This window comes from Phasianus colchicus, chromosome 5 (assembly GCF_987193195.1).
Source record: "Phasianus colchicus chromosome 5, bPhaCol1.hap1.1, whole genome shotgun sequence".
NCBI lineage: Eukaryota > Metazoa > Chordata > Aves > Galliformes > Phasianidae > Phasianus > Phasianus colchicus.
In genome coordinates, this window is record NC_143440.1 from 54,017,098 (window position 1) to 54,036,784 (window position 19,687).

The 19,687-nt window shown below is 40.4% G+C and overlaps 1 protein-coding gene across 2 annotated transcripts in view; it reads right to left on the bottom strand.

The window, feature by feature from the left end:
* Positions 1 to 19,687, bottom strand: part of BRF1 (BRF1 general transcription factor IIIB subunit) — a 168,595-nt gene that overhangs the window by 104,452 nt on the left and 44,456 nt on the right. For both annotated transcript variants that reach the window (XM_090141764.1, XM_031605574.2), the window contains exon 4: positions 118 to 149. In XM_090141764.1, coding sequence (XP_089997890.1) covers positions 118 to 149 — 32 coding nt within the window. The remainder of the gene's footprint in view (positions 1 to 117; positions 150 to 19,687) is intronic.

Below are 19,687 nucleotides of genomic sequence, written 5' to 3' on the forward strand. Positions count from 1 at the left end.
TCCAATTCAGAAATCTTACGGAGAAATTAAAGCATCACAAACAGCCCAAGCTGACAGCACCTCGCTTGAAAGTAACCCTTATCAGGAGAATTTTCCCACAGAAAATAGATACAATACCTGAAGAAGATCACTGAGGTCCAGTAACATGTCTGTGAAGAAGTCAAGGAATATAAACACTTGCTGAATGCGACTGTTTCTAAATTTCATTAGCAAGACCAAAAAATGAAGTAACAAGCCCAAGTTAAACCGAACGCAAATACAGGTGAGATACCAGGATGCAACACTTCTGCACCCCAGACACTGCAGCCAGCACTTGCTGCTGCAGTCACTGCTGCTGCTGATGTAAAGTGGCGGTCTGAAAGAAAAAGACAACACCTTGCAATGTACAGCTACTCACCGTATCTTGCAGCCTAGGGAGAGAACAGTAACAACAAATAACAACATTGTAAAGAGATAAGTGAAGTGTGAAAGTATTTTAAGAATGTAAAACATCAACTCGTTTCCTATGCTAGCTTACAAGTTCAGGACTTTCTCGTGAGGTTCAACATAGCCCAGTGTTATGTTGGGTCACAGCAACCCCTACTAGGGATACAAGATGGGGGATGGCAAGATGGACAGGAGCCAGTAATGTTTCCTCACAGCCCAGAAAGCCAAATGTATCCTGGGCTGCATCAAAAGAAGCGCGGTCAGCAGGTCAGGGAGAGAGGTGATCCTGCACCTCTGCTCTGAGCTGGTGAGACCTCATCTGGAGAACTACATCCAAATGTGGAGTCCTCAGTACAGGAGAGATATGGACGTGTTGGAGCGCATCCAGAGGAGGGCCACAAAAATGCTCCAAGGGATGGAACAGCTCCTCACCAGGACAGGCTGAGAGAGCTGGGGCTGTTCAGCTCGGAGAAGAGAAGGCTCTGAGGTGACCTGAGAGCGGCCTTTCAGTATCTGAAAGAGGGCTGTAGGAAAGGAGGGGACAGACTCCTTAGCAGAGTCTGTTGTAATAGAACAAGAGGAAATCATTTCAAACTAAAAGGAGATTTAGACTGGATATAAGGAAGAAGTTTTGGGGTTTTTTTTTTTTGGTTATTGGTTTTTTACAATGAGGTTGTTGAGGCATTGGCACAGGTTACCCAGAAGTGGTGGGTGCCCTGTCCTCGAAGCCATTCAAGGTCAGGCCAGATGGGGCTCTGAGCACCTGATGGAGCTGTGGGTGTCCCTGTTTATTGCAGGGGGGCTGGATCACATGACTTTTAAAGGACCTTTCCAACTCAAACGATTCTATGATTCGACTTTCAAATTCATCATTACCCAGTAGTCAACTATGGGAACAAGTCACCAACCACTGCTCCTTAAGGGCACACCTGGGACTCACAATAGTTCAAAGGAGCCAAAACTATCTTAAGTTTCCATCAGATTTTACTGAAAGTAAGCATGTTTTTAAACACATTGTCTTCAATCCTAAAAAGAAGGCCAAACAAACATGAAGCTTAAAGTGCAAAGGTGGCCCTCTCACTGAGACCAAAGTACTGCTCACGTGCTCCAGCTATCAGCCAGCCAGGGCTGCCTCACCTGTCATAAAAGAGTTCCGGATTTACCATTAAAAGTGGCGTCAAAGAAGCCTAAGGAGGGAGGCAGGCAAAGAAAACACGTAGGCAGAAATTTTCTATGGAGCAACGCATTAAGAAATCCAGTATTAAGAAACACTGGGACATCAGTATAGTTTGGTACACCACATTAATGCAATTATGAGTAATGCAAGTATGTGATGTTTTTAGGGTATGCCATTGTAAAAGTTTCTCCTAAATATCATCAGCAGTGGAAGAAAAATAATTCGGACAATGTAATCACTCTATACATAAACATTTGTTCACTAAGGAGTTTTATCCTTTAGCATTTCTATCCTTAGTTTGCATTTTAAATTACATGAATTTAGTACTCCAAATTTACTACAAAATACATTATGTTAATATTATTTGGTGAAAGTGAACTTTAGCATTAAAAGAAAAATCACAGAATAGTTGGATATTTAATTAGGTGAAATCTCAGTCTCTGAAAAAATCCCAGCCCTATTATAGAAAAAAAATATGTAAGGCATTAAAGTAATCTTTAACACAGTAAGAAAATTGCTAACACAAACAGTCTGTAAAGAAAAAATATAGCTTTGAAATTTACACAAAGTAACACTGAATTAAATGTGACTTTCTGGCCAAAATAGTGAGAAAGTGGAAAATGGAAGGAGTTTAGTAATGAAACTGCCAAGAAACCACAGCTCTTGACAGCTCCTCAAACATCTAAAAAGAAATCACAACAGCAATTTTATCCTTGAGAAATATTCTAGATCTAAAAGTGTTCTTACTGCATTACTGACTTGAAGTGTCCAGTTACCATTTGACCATCATTGAGATACCAAAAGACACTGAGATACTTCCACCACTGGGAGAACTAAAATTATCACTTGTACTTGACAGATTTGGTCACAATTTAGGGATATAAAAAAAATAAATATAAGGAAAAGAAAAAGCAGCTGATGGGTTCTTGCAACACCAAAGCAGTGGTCGCAGAAGCTGCCCACTGCTACTTGAGACTGAATCACTGCCAAAGGGTAATGCACACCGTAGGGGAGCCAGAAAGCTACTTTTCTAGCCAAGGTATTTCAGTTAAAGGTTGTGAAATCTGTACAATAAATTATTCTTCATCCTCATCAAACTGCAACTGTTGGAAGAGCCAAACTTGATACTGCAAATGCTCAGTTTTTATGACTGTAAGAAAAATAAACCTACCCTCTAATCTAAGTAAGGAGAAACAGAGAAGGTGAACACAATTGTAAGGACACGAGATGAAAGCTGAGAAGTTGGGAAATTCACTTGCAGAGTTCAAGCAACAATTTAGAGCCACACTATAGACGCTTTTGCATACAGTTGCTTTGCTTCATAGAGAAGTTACTTCAAGTGTCCACTAAAATGGTAAGCAAAGGTCACAGTAAAAATGTGGCATTTCTGGATTTCATTTAACGTAGCCTCCAGCAATCTCTCTCAATGATTAGATGTGTAGCTGCTACAGCAAAGCAAAAGCAAAGAGGAAATCTGAGTCACGCAGTAGCAATGGGTTGGCCTTTACTGTGAATATTGTGAGCACAATTATCAGCAGGAAGTAGTTGTAAAAACAGGCAGTTGTTTTGAAACTCCTTTTCAGAGCTGGAACAGTTCAGGAGAACATACAACAACAGCTGAAAACTGCAGATAATACTTAATATGTGCTCAAAATTTAGACAATCCTAAGATAAATGTTTTCTTTGAAGCAGAAAGAAAACAACGATAGTTTTACATACAGAGACTGCTAGCACATGGAAAAGTTCTCCAAGAGACAGAAAGCTACTGATATTGTAGATAGATACATGCAAAATAACAGAATATAAACACAAGGACTCTTGGGTTATAAACGTGCCCAACTTAAAAAGAAAGAAAGGAGAAAACTTCAACCACTTTCAGCTGCTTTTTTTTTTTGTGCTTATTTTTTAGCTGACTTCACCAAGGTATGCGAGCTGATCGGCCACCTCTGGCAACTTTCAAACCAAATGAGATGAGTCTAAAGGCTTAACTTCAAAAGATTTAATTCAAGGGAATCCTTTGACCAACGTGATGCAAGAGGTCAGGCTGAGCGGTCAGAGCGCTCCCCTTCTGCCTTTATAATCTGGTAATCTGTGGATAATGTGAGTGCACAATGAACCACTGCAATAATGATCTCATTCTCAGTACCAAAGGAAACAAAAGTTCATGATGAAATGAATACCACCGGAAACCTAAAACCCAAAATACCAAAACAAGCGTGCATTTGTCTTTTAGACAGGCCTACATTTTATATATTCCAGCAATTCTAAAGTACTTATACGGATAAAAACCACTTTGGGTTTCGGGTATCATTAATCAGGAAGCAAAAATGCCACTTGACCAAGTTCATACAGAGATGCAGGAATACGTAGGCGATTGAATTGTTACCACTCCTAAAAACGTCTTGGTTTTAATGTGTGACAGAACCTACAACAATCAGGAAGCACACAAACAATTTCATGGCTTTTTACTGCGCCCACTTGAGTATGTCAAAGTGCAGTATGTAGGGTCATATTTGGAAGATATAGGTATACACAAGCAGCACAGAGAGGATGGAGAGACTGCTGTGGGTTGGTGAGGTCCTTTTGTTTGTTTGTTTGGGTTTTTCTGGGGGGGGAGAGAATGTATTCATTTTATTTTTGAAGTATTCTTAAGTTACCCTTCAAGTCTGTACTTACTGTTTACAGGCTTATTTCATGATCAGTGATACCACAGAAAGGTTAATGCCAAGGAATTGTGACTGCAAGCCACTCAGCAGAACTGTGATGTCTGCAAAAGTTGTGCTGCCCAATAGTGAAGCTTTACTCCTTTCAGCTGAAGCTAAAACACTTTCTGCTTCTAACAAAAACTCCTAGCAGATTCCAAAGGTATGTAGGATAGTTAAACCTGAATTCCTCGTCTGTACTCAGTAAGAATGATTCAGCTGGCTGCAAACAAAAAAAAAGCAAAGCTTAATAAGAAAGATAACTGACAAGCAAACAACAAGCATTCTGAATATAAAAATATATTTTTCTCAAACCTTAAATGAAACTTAACATTTGCAATTTCAATGTTATGCTTTGTATGAGCTCCGTAAGAGATGAGAACTTCCCAGAAGCACCTACGATAACAAACACGTGGAGATAAGATAAAAGGCCTGGAGGACAACAAAGAGGAGTGATAGCAGGGTGAAAAATTAGCAACTGCGTTTGCCTGGCCCTGAACCCAGTTCTCCATCTTTCAATCCTATATCCTTGCCCTTCTGTATTTTCATACTGCAAGTGATTGCTAATTGTGACTTATCACAACAAAATCTCCGCTGCTTTACAAACTTCCACTGTTTTAATTAGCAATTAATTAAAACTGACTGACAGCACTAATTGTTTTCTAAAAACATTTCTCTTCCCAACTACACTGAACTAACAGGATTAGAAAATAATAACCCAAACCAATTCTTTTGTAGAAAACTCATTTCTCATAACTCTCACAAAGATTTGCCTTCAGGCTGAAATCCTATGGAGGCAGTTTCTAAAGTTTCTTAACTTTGCAAAGAACAAGTTTGCATAACACTTGCATATACACATAAAGACAGCACTCAAATCAAACTGGAAAGTACAAACACCATTTTCATTTTAAAAAAAAGCTATCTTATGTGAAGACATGCATGAGAAAAAAACCTGCATATTGGTCTGTGGTTTGGGTTTATGTGTTTTTTTTTGTTTTGTTATGTTCTTCTTTGCACATAACTGTACGTCTGTATTGCATAAAATCAGTACTTTAAACTCCATAATTGTTAAGGACAAAAAGCACTGCTGGATCACTTCCTCAGATCAACGAGCATGTTAGCACCATAGTTTCCTTCCAGAATGTAGAACACCTCTATATTCATAGTTATAACAAAGCCAGTGGTGGTAGTCCAACACTGTACAGCCACCTACGTAGGCAGATCTACTAAAAAGGAGACAGACAGACATTTCAGTCTGCATCCAGCCTGCCCGATCTTGCAACTTCAACTACAAGGGTGACCAGAGCAGCCTTCTGGCTCACCCAGGGGCTGAGCAGGACTCTGATACCAGTCTCCCTCTCCTACTCTACACACCTGGCAACTAAGGACAAAATCTAGTGCAAGAGGGCTGCTGAATTCAGATCGACGGGATGAACCCATTGCCTGCAAGCTACGTTAAGCTTCTAACTCCCCAACACATGTATAAGTCAGTTGTCACAAAATTAATGCTGTTGCTTTTATTAATAATTTTCTTCAGAGTCGCTGCCATTTACAGTAACATTTCCAAAAGCAATTTAGACTAGCTGAATATTCAGTCAGTGTTCAGCTCTTTTGAAAATGCTGCCCTTAGAGAATACAGTCTTCAAAGAGTTCAGGCCAGGCTGCAGCCAAACAGTTACTGACTCCAAGTAAACAACCTGCTTTGTGAGATACTATGGAGTATTTACAAAGTCACATGTAAATTTACAGCTCAGTGCAACACAACCAAAAAAGAAAAACAGAACAAAATAAATACTTCTTGTCCAAAAAAGATTGCTGCCTCATTTATTCAGGATGCTACGCAAGGATTACATGAACGACGCCACCAAAAGATAACCTGGTTAATATGCTTGGGGAAAATTAAAGCATAGAAAGAAAATGTAAATATTAAGTTTTTAGAGACTTGAGTTTATCTCCAACCTGGATGATGTGACCATGTATAAACAACAGCTGGCTACATTCAGAAAACAAAACGTCTCCGAGCAAGAAAGGAAGACCCTCTCCCCTTGAAGAGTAAATTGAACAGCACTGGTGAGGCAAAACAAGAGAGGTTGCTAGGAGAAGCAAGTTTTAAGGAAGAACTTAAAAGTAGAGTGGAGCTGGCAGACAAGAATAGGAGAGAGGTTCCAGGAAAGGAGCAAAGCTCAGGCTGCAAGAAAAAAAGAAACTGTAAATAGTAGAAATGACTGCAGAAAACATTGTGTGCCTGAAAGGAGTTCAAACATGTAAGTGAGGGTGAAGCTATATAGTCCAAAAACCTGCACAGCATGGCCAGTTAGGAACAGAGAGGGCATAAAAAAGCAGCTGGGAAGGAGGACAACAGTAAAGACTTAAATAGGAGTTCAGTTTTTTAGTTTTTTCTTTTCCCTGCATATAAATTCTACAGCGTTTATGACTTGTACCAGGACATTTCACAAAACAGAAGAGGTGCAGATTTGGAAGAACTACTCTCAACTGACAATGGGGAATTCTACACAGCACATGTCAGCCAGGTTTGCAGCTGGACAGAACACTGAATGAAACCAGGAGCAGAGAAAAATCACACCCAGCCAAGCACAGGCAAAGAAAACTAGCCATGAGCTTCACACTCTGATTCTCAGGAAGCTCCAAATGGAAGCATTAGGGAAGATTTAGGAAATGGAAGATGTTAAGGCTATGGTTTGCCTCCTGGCAATTTGCACCAATGTGAACAAAGCATAATCTCAGCCTGGCTCAACCTGGCTCCATTGCAACCTATAGCCACTGCTTTCCCTGTACTGCTATCCGTGCAGTGATGTGGCAAGCCTGCCTAAGGAACCACCTAAAATAAATATTTTTCCTTTTTCTTTTTTGGCCCGTTTTCAACTGGATTAACTCCCCAGCTCACACGTAACTGCACAAACACCTGGGCTGATAGAAGGCAGGGGACAGACTGGGGGAGGAACAAGCAGGCAAGGGCAAAGCAAGATGATTTCTTTCTGAAGCCGTGCCAGCTCGCACTGGCTTAAAGCATTCATCTCAAACACAGCCTGAGACAATCTCTGTCATCCACCCCACCTTCTCAAATTTCTCTTTAAAGTAACACTGTTTGCAGAGTCCTCCCAGGCTAGCTCCAAAACACAAGGACCCACCTTATCTGAAAGAGAAACTTTAAAACAAATAAGGAGCAAGAGCCTGCAGAATAGCTGATTAACAGAAAACCAGTCTTAGAAAACTGGTAACTGTTTTAAGCACACATGTGATTCCTGCTCAGAAGTTAACACAGCATTGCTCTGGTTTACACCCGGTCAACACTCTGATGTACCTTTAGAAAGCACTACCCTGCTCTGTTAAACCAGAACCAACCCAAATTTTGTAGATAAAGAATGGTTTACATTTTCTGTGTTAGAAGCCAAGCATTACACCTTTGCTTTCATGCCCATATGGAGCCCAATGCACTGGCATTATCTCTGAATTTTGGTGGGATGGGAGAGTGGCAGCTGCTGTGCAACTGCACAGAGGCACAGAAGAGTTCACACAGAATCTCAAACGCTGCTCTCCTGCCAGTATCAATGAACGTGATTTCTCCATGCACACACGTTATCCAATCTCTTACATATAAAACAGAGCCACTCAGCAGAAAATTCCTGACACTGGAGTCTTTATTTAAAGAACAACAAAAAAAAACAACACAGCAGCAAAAAGAAACGAACGGTATCCTTGCCATCCTGAGACTGCTGACTTCCTGACGGCCTTCAATGGAAAATCCAACAGTTGGCTGCATTAAGCTTCAGCTTCCCATTTTAAAAGACCTTTCAGAGAATCATATCAGCGTATGTCATGTAACACAGGAGAAAATAAAGTTCTGTTGCAAGCCCTTCTGCACCACGCGCAGGTAGGAACATGCCTGTAGAAACCCTTTCATTACTTGATCTGGATACTTGCCACAGAGCACTGAAGGGAGCTCCTGGATTCACAACAGAGAAGCATTGTCCGTTTCTGCCAGCAGCTCATTCCAGCTGACAGCAAAGCCCACCTCAGGCAGCGAGCTCACTCTGCACTCCTGTGGTCATCCGTGTCCTGAACTCTGCTGGAAAACCACCATCACAACTGTGACCAGCCCTCCGCCAGGGCGCAGGCTGAGCAACACTCAGAACCATCTAGGTTGGAAAAGACCTGTAAGATCATCAAGAGCAACCATCATCAGGACAGGGGCTCAGTAGAAATTTTGGGCTTCTTCATTCTTCAGTTTCCTGCTCCTCAGCATTATTCTTCACTATTAATTAAAAACATGGAGGTTTTTTCCACATGCTATTTAATACACATTTGGCTACATACACCTTGATCCTCCTTGCTCTTTGGAAAGGAGAGAAGGAGAGCAGAGCCAAAGCTGTGGCTGTCTTCCACAAATACTACCTAACTGTTAATTACTTCTCAAAGCAAGTCTGATTACAGGCATTACTGTAACTCACAGTAACTTCCTCAATTACCTATCCATCTTTGCTACACATCTTAAACACAGCACGGAGCTGAAAATGAGATGTTCAGCACTGGTTCATCAGCAGGCTTAGCAATCAGCACACGTCCCTTTTCCACTGGCTGAACTCCTCCAATCAGCCCACGTCAATGAAAGGAACAGAAAACATGGAGCTGAACTGAAGCACTGCATCAACAGGTTGAGAAAGCCTCAACCCATGCCTTCACTTAAAGAAATGTCTGCATTAAACATGAAGAAAAATTCTACGAGAGTGTTTACTTCAGCAGAAACCTACGTAAGTCATACCAGCACAGATGAATCCACAGTTTACTGTTCTACTAAACTACATAATTGCCATATTGTTCTGAAGGTATCATCAGTTCCTGCAAGCCCAACTGCATAAGGCTCAAGAAAAAAAGAACCTTACTAGCTTTCCTAACTTAAAATTGTTATTTGATATTTTTAAAGTACCTTTCAGGGCTAGAGACAAGTGATGCATCACGCTTTGAAATGGATACAATTCTCAACATGACACATTCCCCTTCAAGGACATAAAACACCAGATTTTAAATTTAAAACAAACTTATATCTTGAAAAGTTGCCTCTAGAAGATGATTAAATTTGGTCTTTCGGCAAGTGTAACACTGCAGATGGAAGGAGGAGCTCACACTGCAGGGAAGAAATGCAATGCATCTGAGATTTTAAGGTAGCTAACTTTTCAGAGAGTTCAATTACTAGAATAAATCCTCACCGTGATCAGTTCAGCAATGAAAACACAGTCATGGGTGCCTGATATGCCTCCTGTTTTATCCACCTGAAGGGGGTGGAAATAAAAGCTTCTCATTTGGAAGCAGTTTTCCCCAGGAAAAGGAAAGGCAGCCCAGAGGAACATTGGGCAGCAGATCAGGAAGACTGCATTTCTGTTCCTAGTTTTGTCACTGCACTGCAAAAACTTTCTATCTTTCTGTATCATATTATAATAAACAAACAAACAGTTCTCCCTTCTGTGGTAAAATGCTCTGAACTTTCCTGATTCTCTTACTAACAAACGATCATTTTGATTTTGCAGTTCCCAGCTCTCTACAAAGGGACAGATAAACTATCTGACAACTGTACTTCTGGTATAACTCCCATGTGTTAATTTCATGGTAACTTTTTCAGACCATCTCGCTGCCCCTGACGAGCCCAAGATCTGGGTTGATCTAACTAGCAGGTTTGTGATTTACAAATCAACACAGTGATTTGCCCACCTGTCCCAAACATGCAAAAAGGGCTTAAGAGTTAAGTTACATTCTGAGTTCCTGATGATGAAAATAGATGCAATGCATATCAGATACTCCACCCCCCTTCAAGTATGCCAGTCCTAATTTCCACAGACCCGTTATCCTAAACGCATAGCTAAGCAGCTCCCATAATAAACTGAAGGAAGAAATGAAAAGTTAAGATGTAATTCAGCTCTGCCCCAATTTGCTCTAAACTCACTTTATATATACACATACCATTTTTCAGTGTTTAGATAAAGCAAACGTCAATTGCTTGTTAATAGGTTACTCATCTTTATGAGGAGATCCTCAAGAAGCAAAACAAAAGCACTTTACTGGGGTGGGGTATGGGATGGGGAGAGCATGGAGGAAGTGGCCAGAATACACATACAGATACCCTACTGAAAACTCAAACCTTCAGTAAGCAACCTGCTGCAGTTCTCCTCACGTCACAGGCACTGCAATTCTGCTTACATTACTGTCAAAATTTGCTTCACTTTAACAAGAATTCCCAAAGCACTTCAAAACAACGTTGCATAGTGAACACACTGGAGTTAATTTGCTTGCGAATGGCATTTCACACATTCTTAGAAGTTAACCTTCATTAAATGGTTTTAATCAAGATGGAAAAAGAGGAATATTTTCTTGAAGTGTCAATTTAAACTTTTATCCCTGTATTATCTTCTGAACGCTGTAGCAATGGAAAGTACTTATCTCACGTCTCCCTTACAGCACAGAGACTGCTCTTTCATTATCAGTTTTTAAGAAGCTGTAAACTTATCTCAGCTGCTGGAATTCTTCACCAGGAATAAAAAAAAGAAGCCAGTAATGATGTACATATCATCTGCCTCTGGGAAAATAAAAACTGCCAGTGATATGCTGGGAAAGATCTCCTTAGACTCCTTTCACACAGACTTGCAGCATTTTTATTGTAACCATGCAGTGTAATTTCAAATAACATCCTACAGCAAGCTCCTAAAATACGTCTCTGCTCTGAACAACAACTGAGAATGCTATTGTGGGTCCCATGTCTACAGCTGCTTGCTTATTATGTCATATTTGCAGAGCTTTCAAGAAAAAAAAGATAGCATTTCTTCCCCCTACTACCCAGACTTACCAATTCAGTCTAGGCTTTTGATAACAAGCTCAGTACAACAGCAGAACTTGCTCTCCCTCACAATTTTAACTGCACAAATACAGTTGGAAAGGTATATTTCAAGGTCTTCATGATATCACACAGGAGGCTAATACACAGCACAGGACTCCTGCACTCCAGGAGGCAGAGCATGACTGCATGTGCTTTGGATGCACGGGGGACAGACACATCTACACTGCACCACTGCCCTCACTGAGCAATGCACTGCACTTCACTTCTGTGCCTTCACCTCTCCAACCAGAAAATGAAGACTGTAATACTGACCTCCTCCACAGAGCACTGTAAATTCTACCTTTCAGCCAGGAGGGATGACTGGAATTACAGTCTTGCTGTCAGAGCTATCTACATATTAGGTCAGTATAAACATATTTAATAAATACAATAGGTAAATACAAAACAAACAAAGAAGAAAAACACAACAAATGGGTAGGAATGATCTGAGAAAAAGCTGAACCAGGTGTACACCCTTTCAGCTAAAAGTCTGCCAGTCTACCCAAACTGCTGCGACACAAGGATAGACAGATGGATTACAAGGTAAGCATAGGACTAGATGCACTGCCAGGCTCCAAGAGATGGATTATAGCACAAAGCCCAACTCGCAGACAGTTACAACAGGCATCCCTCAGGGCACTGTCTTTATTCACACTGAGCCATCAAAGCAGAAGGCACCATAGGCAGGTCTGTAGTTGACACAAGCTGGAGCAGCAGTTCATTCACCAAAAGGCAAGGCTGCGTTCAGCAGGGCTCAGCAAGCTGGAGAACAGGGTGGGCAGGAACCGCATCTGTCTTTACATTTAAAAAGTCCTCTGCTTAAGACAAAATAACCCTTTGCTGCAGTACAGGCTGGGACTGATTGGCTATAGAACAGCTTGCAGAAAAGGAGCTGCAGGTCCCCATGGACAAGCTGAGCAGGAGTCAGCAGCATGCTCCTACATCAAGAAAGACTAAGCACATATTGAGCTGTATCAGCAGAAACTCTGCCAGTAGTTAGGGAAAGTGATTATTTCCCTTTATTCAGTAATAATGAGGCAGCATCTGGAGGACTGCATTCAGGTCTAGGTCCTTAAGACAGACATCGATACCCTGGAGTACCTACAGTGACCAAGATGGTCACAGGGCTGCAGCCATGTATGTATGACAGGAGGATGAGAGCTCGGCTTGTGCAGCCTAGAGAACGCTTCTGGCAAGGAGATCTAACACTGTCTTAACCACCTAATGATGGTGCACAGAGAAGGAGCCAGATTCTTCTTGGACATGCACAGTGAGAGAACAAAAGGCAACTGATGCAAGGAATGCAAGGAAAAAGAAAAGGTTTGCTATGAAGTTCAAAAAGAGCAGGACTGTGATTAGAGGTAACAAAAACTCCACTTGAGTAGGGCTTTAGCAATCTACTGATGACATGAGTGGAGAACTGAACTGAAAAGGCTCCCTCCAATCTAAATTATTCTCTGATTCTACATGGGACACAAGCTTTCTAGACTGTCTCTGTATTTTGCCAGCTTCAAATATACTGCCTATGTAAACACCCCCCTGCATGCATATCCCACCTTCCCTGTGTCTGCATGCTAGGAAGCTGGTGAAAATTCTTTATTTTCTCATCCCTCCCATACTACAACCCTCTGAACGTTTTGGTAAAAAGGATTCTTGTAATGAACAATTTTTTTTAAGTTACTTTTTGTGCAGCTTTTTTTTTTTTTTTGACACTGCCCTCTGGTTCTTGATACTGGTCCTCAAGCAGCACTCACAGCTCCTGCTCACGCTCCCATCTTCTCCAGTTGCAGCAGCAAGAAAAGTGACTCTTTTACAGTTCCACAGGGAGGGCTGCCAACAGTATCAGCAAAAAACAAGGACTGGAGTACTCTCTTGTTTCATCACTGAATGACTATGAGAAACAGCTGAGACAATGAAGTCATTGGTTCAAGGACTGAGGAATGAACATAGTAGCAACCAATACTTGAGTTTCTCTGCCACATTAAGAGCCTAGTGTCTGAGTGGAAGAAAGAAGGCAAAAACTAATAAATATTATACTGAAAGTTTACAAAAATATTTTTCAGCTGAAGAAGTGTTATCTGAATAAGTGCTGAACATAATTATTGGCAATGAACTGGGTACTCCAGATGTGATAAGAATGCAGTGATTTGGGAGTCCCTAAGAAACAAGAGCACAGATGCAGCCCATCTGTTGCATTCCCTAGAAGACTGATCCTTTAAGGACCAGAAATTTTCATACAGAAAATTCAACTTAGATTCTGCAGAAGTTATTGGCACTCACATGGGAAACCAAAACCTTCAACTCCAGATATACAGAATAGAATGTTCTCTGATTCTGGGTACCAACTGAGACACTTCAGCTGCAAACTCCAGATGTTTCTTTAGAATAAGACTTCTTCAGTAATAACTTACAATTATTTTTACATTTTTTTCCCCAGTTCCCTGAAGAAGGATGGTCCATCAGTAATTCCTATGGAAAATTGAAAGAAGAAATATTCTCAGTGCAGACCATTCAGTTCTTTTGCCCCAGAGGAAACGTCACAGAAAGAAAAAAAAGAAAACAACAAAAAAAGCTTCTAGAGCCTAACAACCTTTGGAGCTGAATAGGCAGAACTTCATTACTCTGAGGCTACAGCTTCATTAGGGAGAGAAATAAAAAAAGCGCGCTGCTAATACATGCTAGCTAGAAGGGGACAACATCCTTGCAAGGCAAGGACACAGTGCTACTTTCTCACAGAGCAGTAAGTTCAGGTAACCTCTCACATTTTCAGCAGCCTAACCTGAATCACCAGCTCTTTGTTTATCCTACAATCGTGCCACACATTACATTACCTGAAATGACAATAAGAACTTTGTTTCCCCATGGAAACTGTAAGGCTAAAAGGCTCTCGCAGTACAATAAAAAGTTAAAAGGACCAATTAGACTGGGGAAAAAAAAATAAATCACAGAAATACACAAACCACCAAAAAGCTACAGAACCAATAAGGAGAGAAAATCCCCCAACAGAAAAACAGAGGCAATGTTAGGAGTTCGGTATTTTCATGTCACAGACCTACGTATTTCAGTTAGGACACATCACGTTGCTGAATGAGCATTTTTACTTCATAATTTTCTCATCACATTAAAAAGACCATAGAATTGTGAAATATGTTAGATGTGATTCTTTGTCAGGTTTTCTTGTTGTTTTTTTCCCCAACCTATGTAGCTAAGAGATCTTTCCCTTCTTTCAAAATTTGATTTCCATCATTAGCAGTTCACGTGCAGTAGCACATACACATTTACAATTCTTCCCTGCTTACCAATACAAGAGGAATCTTAAGAGAACTGATTTCTACTCCCTATCTAAGCATAGGACTTTATTCTTGGCACACAAGCTGCTCCACCACTGAAGGAGTAGTTATACATCTCCATTTAAAAATACCGATTAGCAAATCTCATAGCACTTTACCAACACATGCAGTCAAAACATTACTGAGACTACTGCATTTCTCCTAAGTGGAAGGATGTTGAAAACATAAATGATTCACTTACAGCTGATCTAAAGAAAAGAGCTCTGCAATTTATGTTTTATTGTCAAATGTTTAAAGAATCAAATCTAAATAAAATACACAATACACAAACTTCAAAGCACACATTATCTTCAACATCTTATTTCCAATTAGCAAGTCAAAATAAAGAAGGCGTGGGGAATGTTTGGCTTCAAAAGCAGAGCTCTGGAAGAAATCATGATTTTTGGTTGTTTCAGGTCTCATTTAAAACTCCTGTTTTCCTCAAACTGCTGAAACTGGATAATATGGAAAAATGATTCTCTCTCTCTCAAAGGAGAGAAAACGGCAGACATACCACCATGTGATTGAGCATTACATCATTCATGCTTACAACAACGCTGAGCCAATCTGCCAGTTCAACTTAAAGACCTTTTCTTTTGCCTTTGAAGAAGGATATGGGCAACGTGGACTGGCCATAAAGACAGGCTAACAGTGAGGAGGTAAGAAAATTTCACTCGCATGTTACACAATGCTAGTATACACATATGCTAAACTACAATCAAAGATTATACTATTTCTGTATAGCAAGACTACATCATGCAAACAAAATCCTTCCTGAAGAAATAAGAAGACAGATCTTAAAAAGTATTTTTACTACTTTTTAAAAGGCTTATACTTTATTCAGATGTAAGAAATCATTCTCAAGACTACCACCAAGATACAAGGAAAGGTTGGTATGAAAATGACTTGTTTTTCCAAAACAAATGTGCAAGGTAATATTGCTTCTCTGATTCACCTTCACTTTATTCTTAAACATCAAAAAACATAAAGACAGAGAAAACCACGTAAGACTTAACAGTGTGATGAAAGCGGGCACGGTTTTAGTAGTAGTATTTGCAGATAGCAAACACAGAAGTGCTTATTGGTCTCAATTCAGTGGATTTTATTTACTCTATTTGGCATTACCAATCTTAATTAAACTATTTAAGAATATGAAATTGTCTTCTAAGGCATCATTCTTACTGCATTAAAATGCAAATATAGAATCTTCAAAATGATTTGAATGGAAGAGAGCGTTTAATTTTCTAAATGACTTCTGAAGTATTAAAATGCAGAAATCATTAGCAATGGCTACAACCAGGAATATATTTTTCAGTGAACGCAACAAAAGCATCAACAGTGATTGACTGGCTTTCCTGCCAGGGTTAGTTTAAACAAAGAGTCAGGTAACTTTTATTTTTCTTTCAAAGAAGAGGAGGGTGGGGGCACACAGAACGAACAGAAGAATCTCCCCCACAGCCCAGCCCACAAGCAGCATATCCTCTGACAAAGGCAAGAATGTGCTATACAATGACCAGCCATACCACGCTGCTTTTTATTTAGCTGGTGTTTGCAACTTATAAGCTCCCACCAGGTTCAAAACATTACTCAGTTATAATGCTGTTTTTGCTGACATAAGCACCAAAATTCAGATGCAGAGAGAAACTTCTGAATTAAGCAGAGCCAACCTAATCATTTCCTCTTTTAAACAGCTTTCAAGATGATTGTTAAATATTTATTTCACAACCACACAAGGATAACTGAAGGTCAAAGACATCAGAGGTGCAATTCCGTTCCTTATCATCCCTTCTTTGTGTTTGTTTCACTTGCAGGAGGCCTCGCTGCCATTTCCCTCCCCTCATTCATCACCCCGTCTATCGCTCAGGACTCCATTTACCTCCTCAGACCCTGTGTCTGCTGCTGTTTCGATGCCTCACCCCCAGTCCATGCTGCTGGTAATTTAGGGCTGCCCCTCATATTTTCACCTCGTTGCTGTCACTGCCTTCACAGCTTCCCTGTTCTCCACCTTCTCTTTCTCTCCTCATTTCATCTCTACCATAGGAATGTCTCACCAACTCAAAAACTCCAAACTGGAACTCAATTACTAAGCCTGCAGAACATACAATGAATTTCAACAGTTCGTTATTGCATACATAAAAAAAATCTGGTACAGATTCTTCTGCTGCAAGTATTTCTGTGTTACACAGGGCCCGACACGGTGAGAGCAGGGGGCTGCCAAACAATGAGCACTTGTTCCACCTGGCCATAATGCGATTCAAACCCAACCAACAAAGGCTTTGGTGGACCTAAGCCAGAAGTTCACAGAACAATGTTTGTTCCTTCCAAAGAGGGACTGCAACAGTAGATTTTGTCCCAGCACAGGCAGGTGTGACAGGCAAGGGCCTCCAAAATTAAAACACTCCAAGGTGCAAAAACTCTACTGTAATTAAAAGCCATGCTTCCCAGCAGTCACATCCATCAATGTTATTTTGAGAAAGAACTGCTTAGAAAGACGCATGAAACGCTTTGTTCTAAAGCAAAAGTAGTAATTCTGCAGTCAGATTTCAGAAAAGGATTATTTTGACCTTTACTGTTCACAATTTCACTTGAATGGGGAAAACAGAAACGGCAAAGCTATGAAAAACCACCTAATCTGTAATCTTTATGGGCCATCTTGTGACCCTGCCCCCTCCCCAATCTCTGGGGAGGCTTTGTTTAAAGCTGCATTACAGAACAGTTGACAATCTGAGCCACCTGCTGGGTGCCAGAACCCAGAGGGAAAAAAGTTGGTCACTAACACATAGAAGCAGTGAGAATTTCGACATTGAATTTGATGGGGCAGAATCAGGTCTCCTCCATGCCAGCACCAGAGGTCAAATACTTCTCTATCCCAAATTAGTAACAAGTTAATAAAAAAGCAAATTTTCAGAGTGTGCAGTTCTTAAACAAAAGATTAGCCTCAACACACACAGACAGGCAAAATTACAGTCCTCCTGCTTCTTTTGGATGATATATTTAGAAATCCTATTAGCTGGAGAGATCAACATTCTTATCTGAATTTCCAGGATGCTGTAACATGCAAAATTAGAGCAGCTCTCTTAAGTGGGTCAATTATCACTACTGCACTTACAGCAGCTTTTCCCCTCCCTCCCTGCAGCATCCATAACGGGCATTTAGCACAAGAATTTAAACGGCAAGATGTTCGCTTGACACACTCCACAATGTAAAGTTTCCCCTTTTACATGATTTTCAAAATCCTACAGGAACAAAGAAAATCATCCAAGTACAGAATCTCTGCATTAAAATTACCACTCTTGGAAAGCTACCATGACTTTCAGAGACAGGGCACTATGCACGATAATTCCATTCAGCAGCTGCACTCAGTGTTTTCCTGCCATATCTGAGTCATGCACAACTGAGGTTTTTGGCTTTTTTTTTTCCCCCCAAGGGACAAAAGAAGAACCTGAGGGCACTATGCCCCTGGGGCTGAGCCATTTTGCCAGTCCAACAGGCTTCAGGTCATATTCTTCTTAAGAGGGAATTCCCATTAAAAGACATTGCAAGAAATCAGATACAAGTGGAACAACTTAAGTGTTACATGCAAGTACCCACTTTCATTAAAGATACTACAAAGACATCCATGGGGACTGACAGGTGTGGCACAAGACGTAAGGGAATCACAGGATTTTCTGTTAAGCTCTCAACATCATTTTATGAATTCAGATTCATGGCAAGCAAAACCAGAGAGAACAAGCCTGCATACTGCGTCAGTGAGCACGTGGAAAGTTTGCCCATCTTTCCCATCAGCAGAAAACATGAAACATCTAATTACCTCAGCAGTGTGCTTCCATCTCTCTTCATGACAGAAAAGCATGAAGCAGAAATATCAAGTGAAAAATCTTATGATTCTCCTTCACTACATGGAAAAGGAGACTGGATACATTAGCTTCATGCCATGAGCCCAGCTCTGGAAACCCAGCAGTCCCAACTCTAGAAGAAAGGGTTGGAAAGGTTGGAACGCAGGGAGGTACAGAAACTACATTTCTGTGAATGTCCCTGACTGTCTTCCTCCTTACATCTTTAGCACTTCTTCCTGTGGTATCAAATAAGAATGAACATACAAGCCACACAATACAAAATATACGAGCTCCTTGAAAGAAGATGCAAGTAAAATGAGGGAACAATATCTGCAACATATTATGGAGGCAGGTTGTCATTAATAGGGTGAAACCTCCCAAATTGAAATCCAGCCATACAAAAACCTGCCGATTTTTAAGTTTCATTCTGAAGTGAAAAAAGGTTCCAGTCCAAGCATCTTCTTGAGAAGTAAGACAGCGGTGCCTTTTGTAACAAAATAATAATAATCTGGTGAAATGAAGCAATTTGCTTTGGTAAATATTACATGCATTTTTAACTACATCATTTTAAATCAGTTTTTAATATCTTATGCCCCTGTCAAACTCAATATTTGAAAAAAAACCATTTTGAATGCAACCACACTTAATTAAAAGGTCAGTGACTAAAAAGACAGCCAAAAGAGAAATACAAACCATTTTTATTAACTTCCCTAACTAGAGCTCTAAAATTTTGTTGATTAAAGTCTAATTTCAAAAGTTAACTTTTTAATTGGATACGCTACGGCCTGCTGGCTCCAGGAAGTTTCGTAGAGGTCAAAAGATTGCTGGAGATCTAATTTCTCATTTCTATTAAAGAAGGAAGTCTTGCCCTTTTCTTTGCAAAGACAGACCTTGAAGTGTTAGTGGAGAAACCAAGAACGTATCCATCAAAGGCCCTCATCATGAGGTTACACAGTCTCACAAGATGGTATGGAAGCCAACAGAACGCAACACCACTCCAAAGAAAATTAACTGAACATCCCTCACAAAGTCCAAAAAGTGAGAAAGGTTCACTGACTGGTGCCTAATCCAAGACTGAAGAGATCAGTTCCTTATTCCATCTCAGATTTTCTGGATGACTTAGAATGTGTCACTTAGCTTCCACAACTGGAAAATGAAGATAAATACTCTCAGCTTCCCTTACTGTGACATGAAAATAAACACATGAAACGGGGAGACATTCAAACAGCTTGGCGATAGAGTGTAAGTATTGCAGACAAATAGGAAATAACCAAGTAGTAATAATCAAGTAGTGCCCAACGCAGAGAGGAGATGCTCCAAAATCCTTCCTGAAA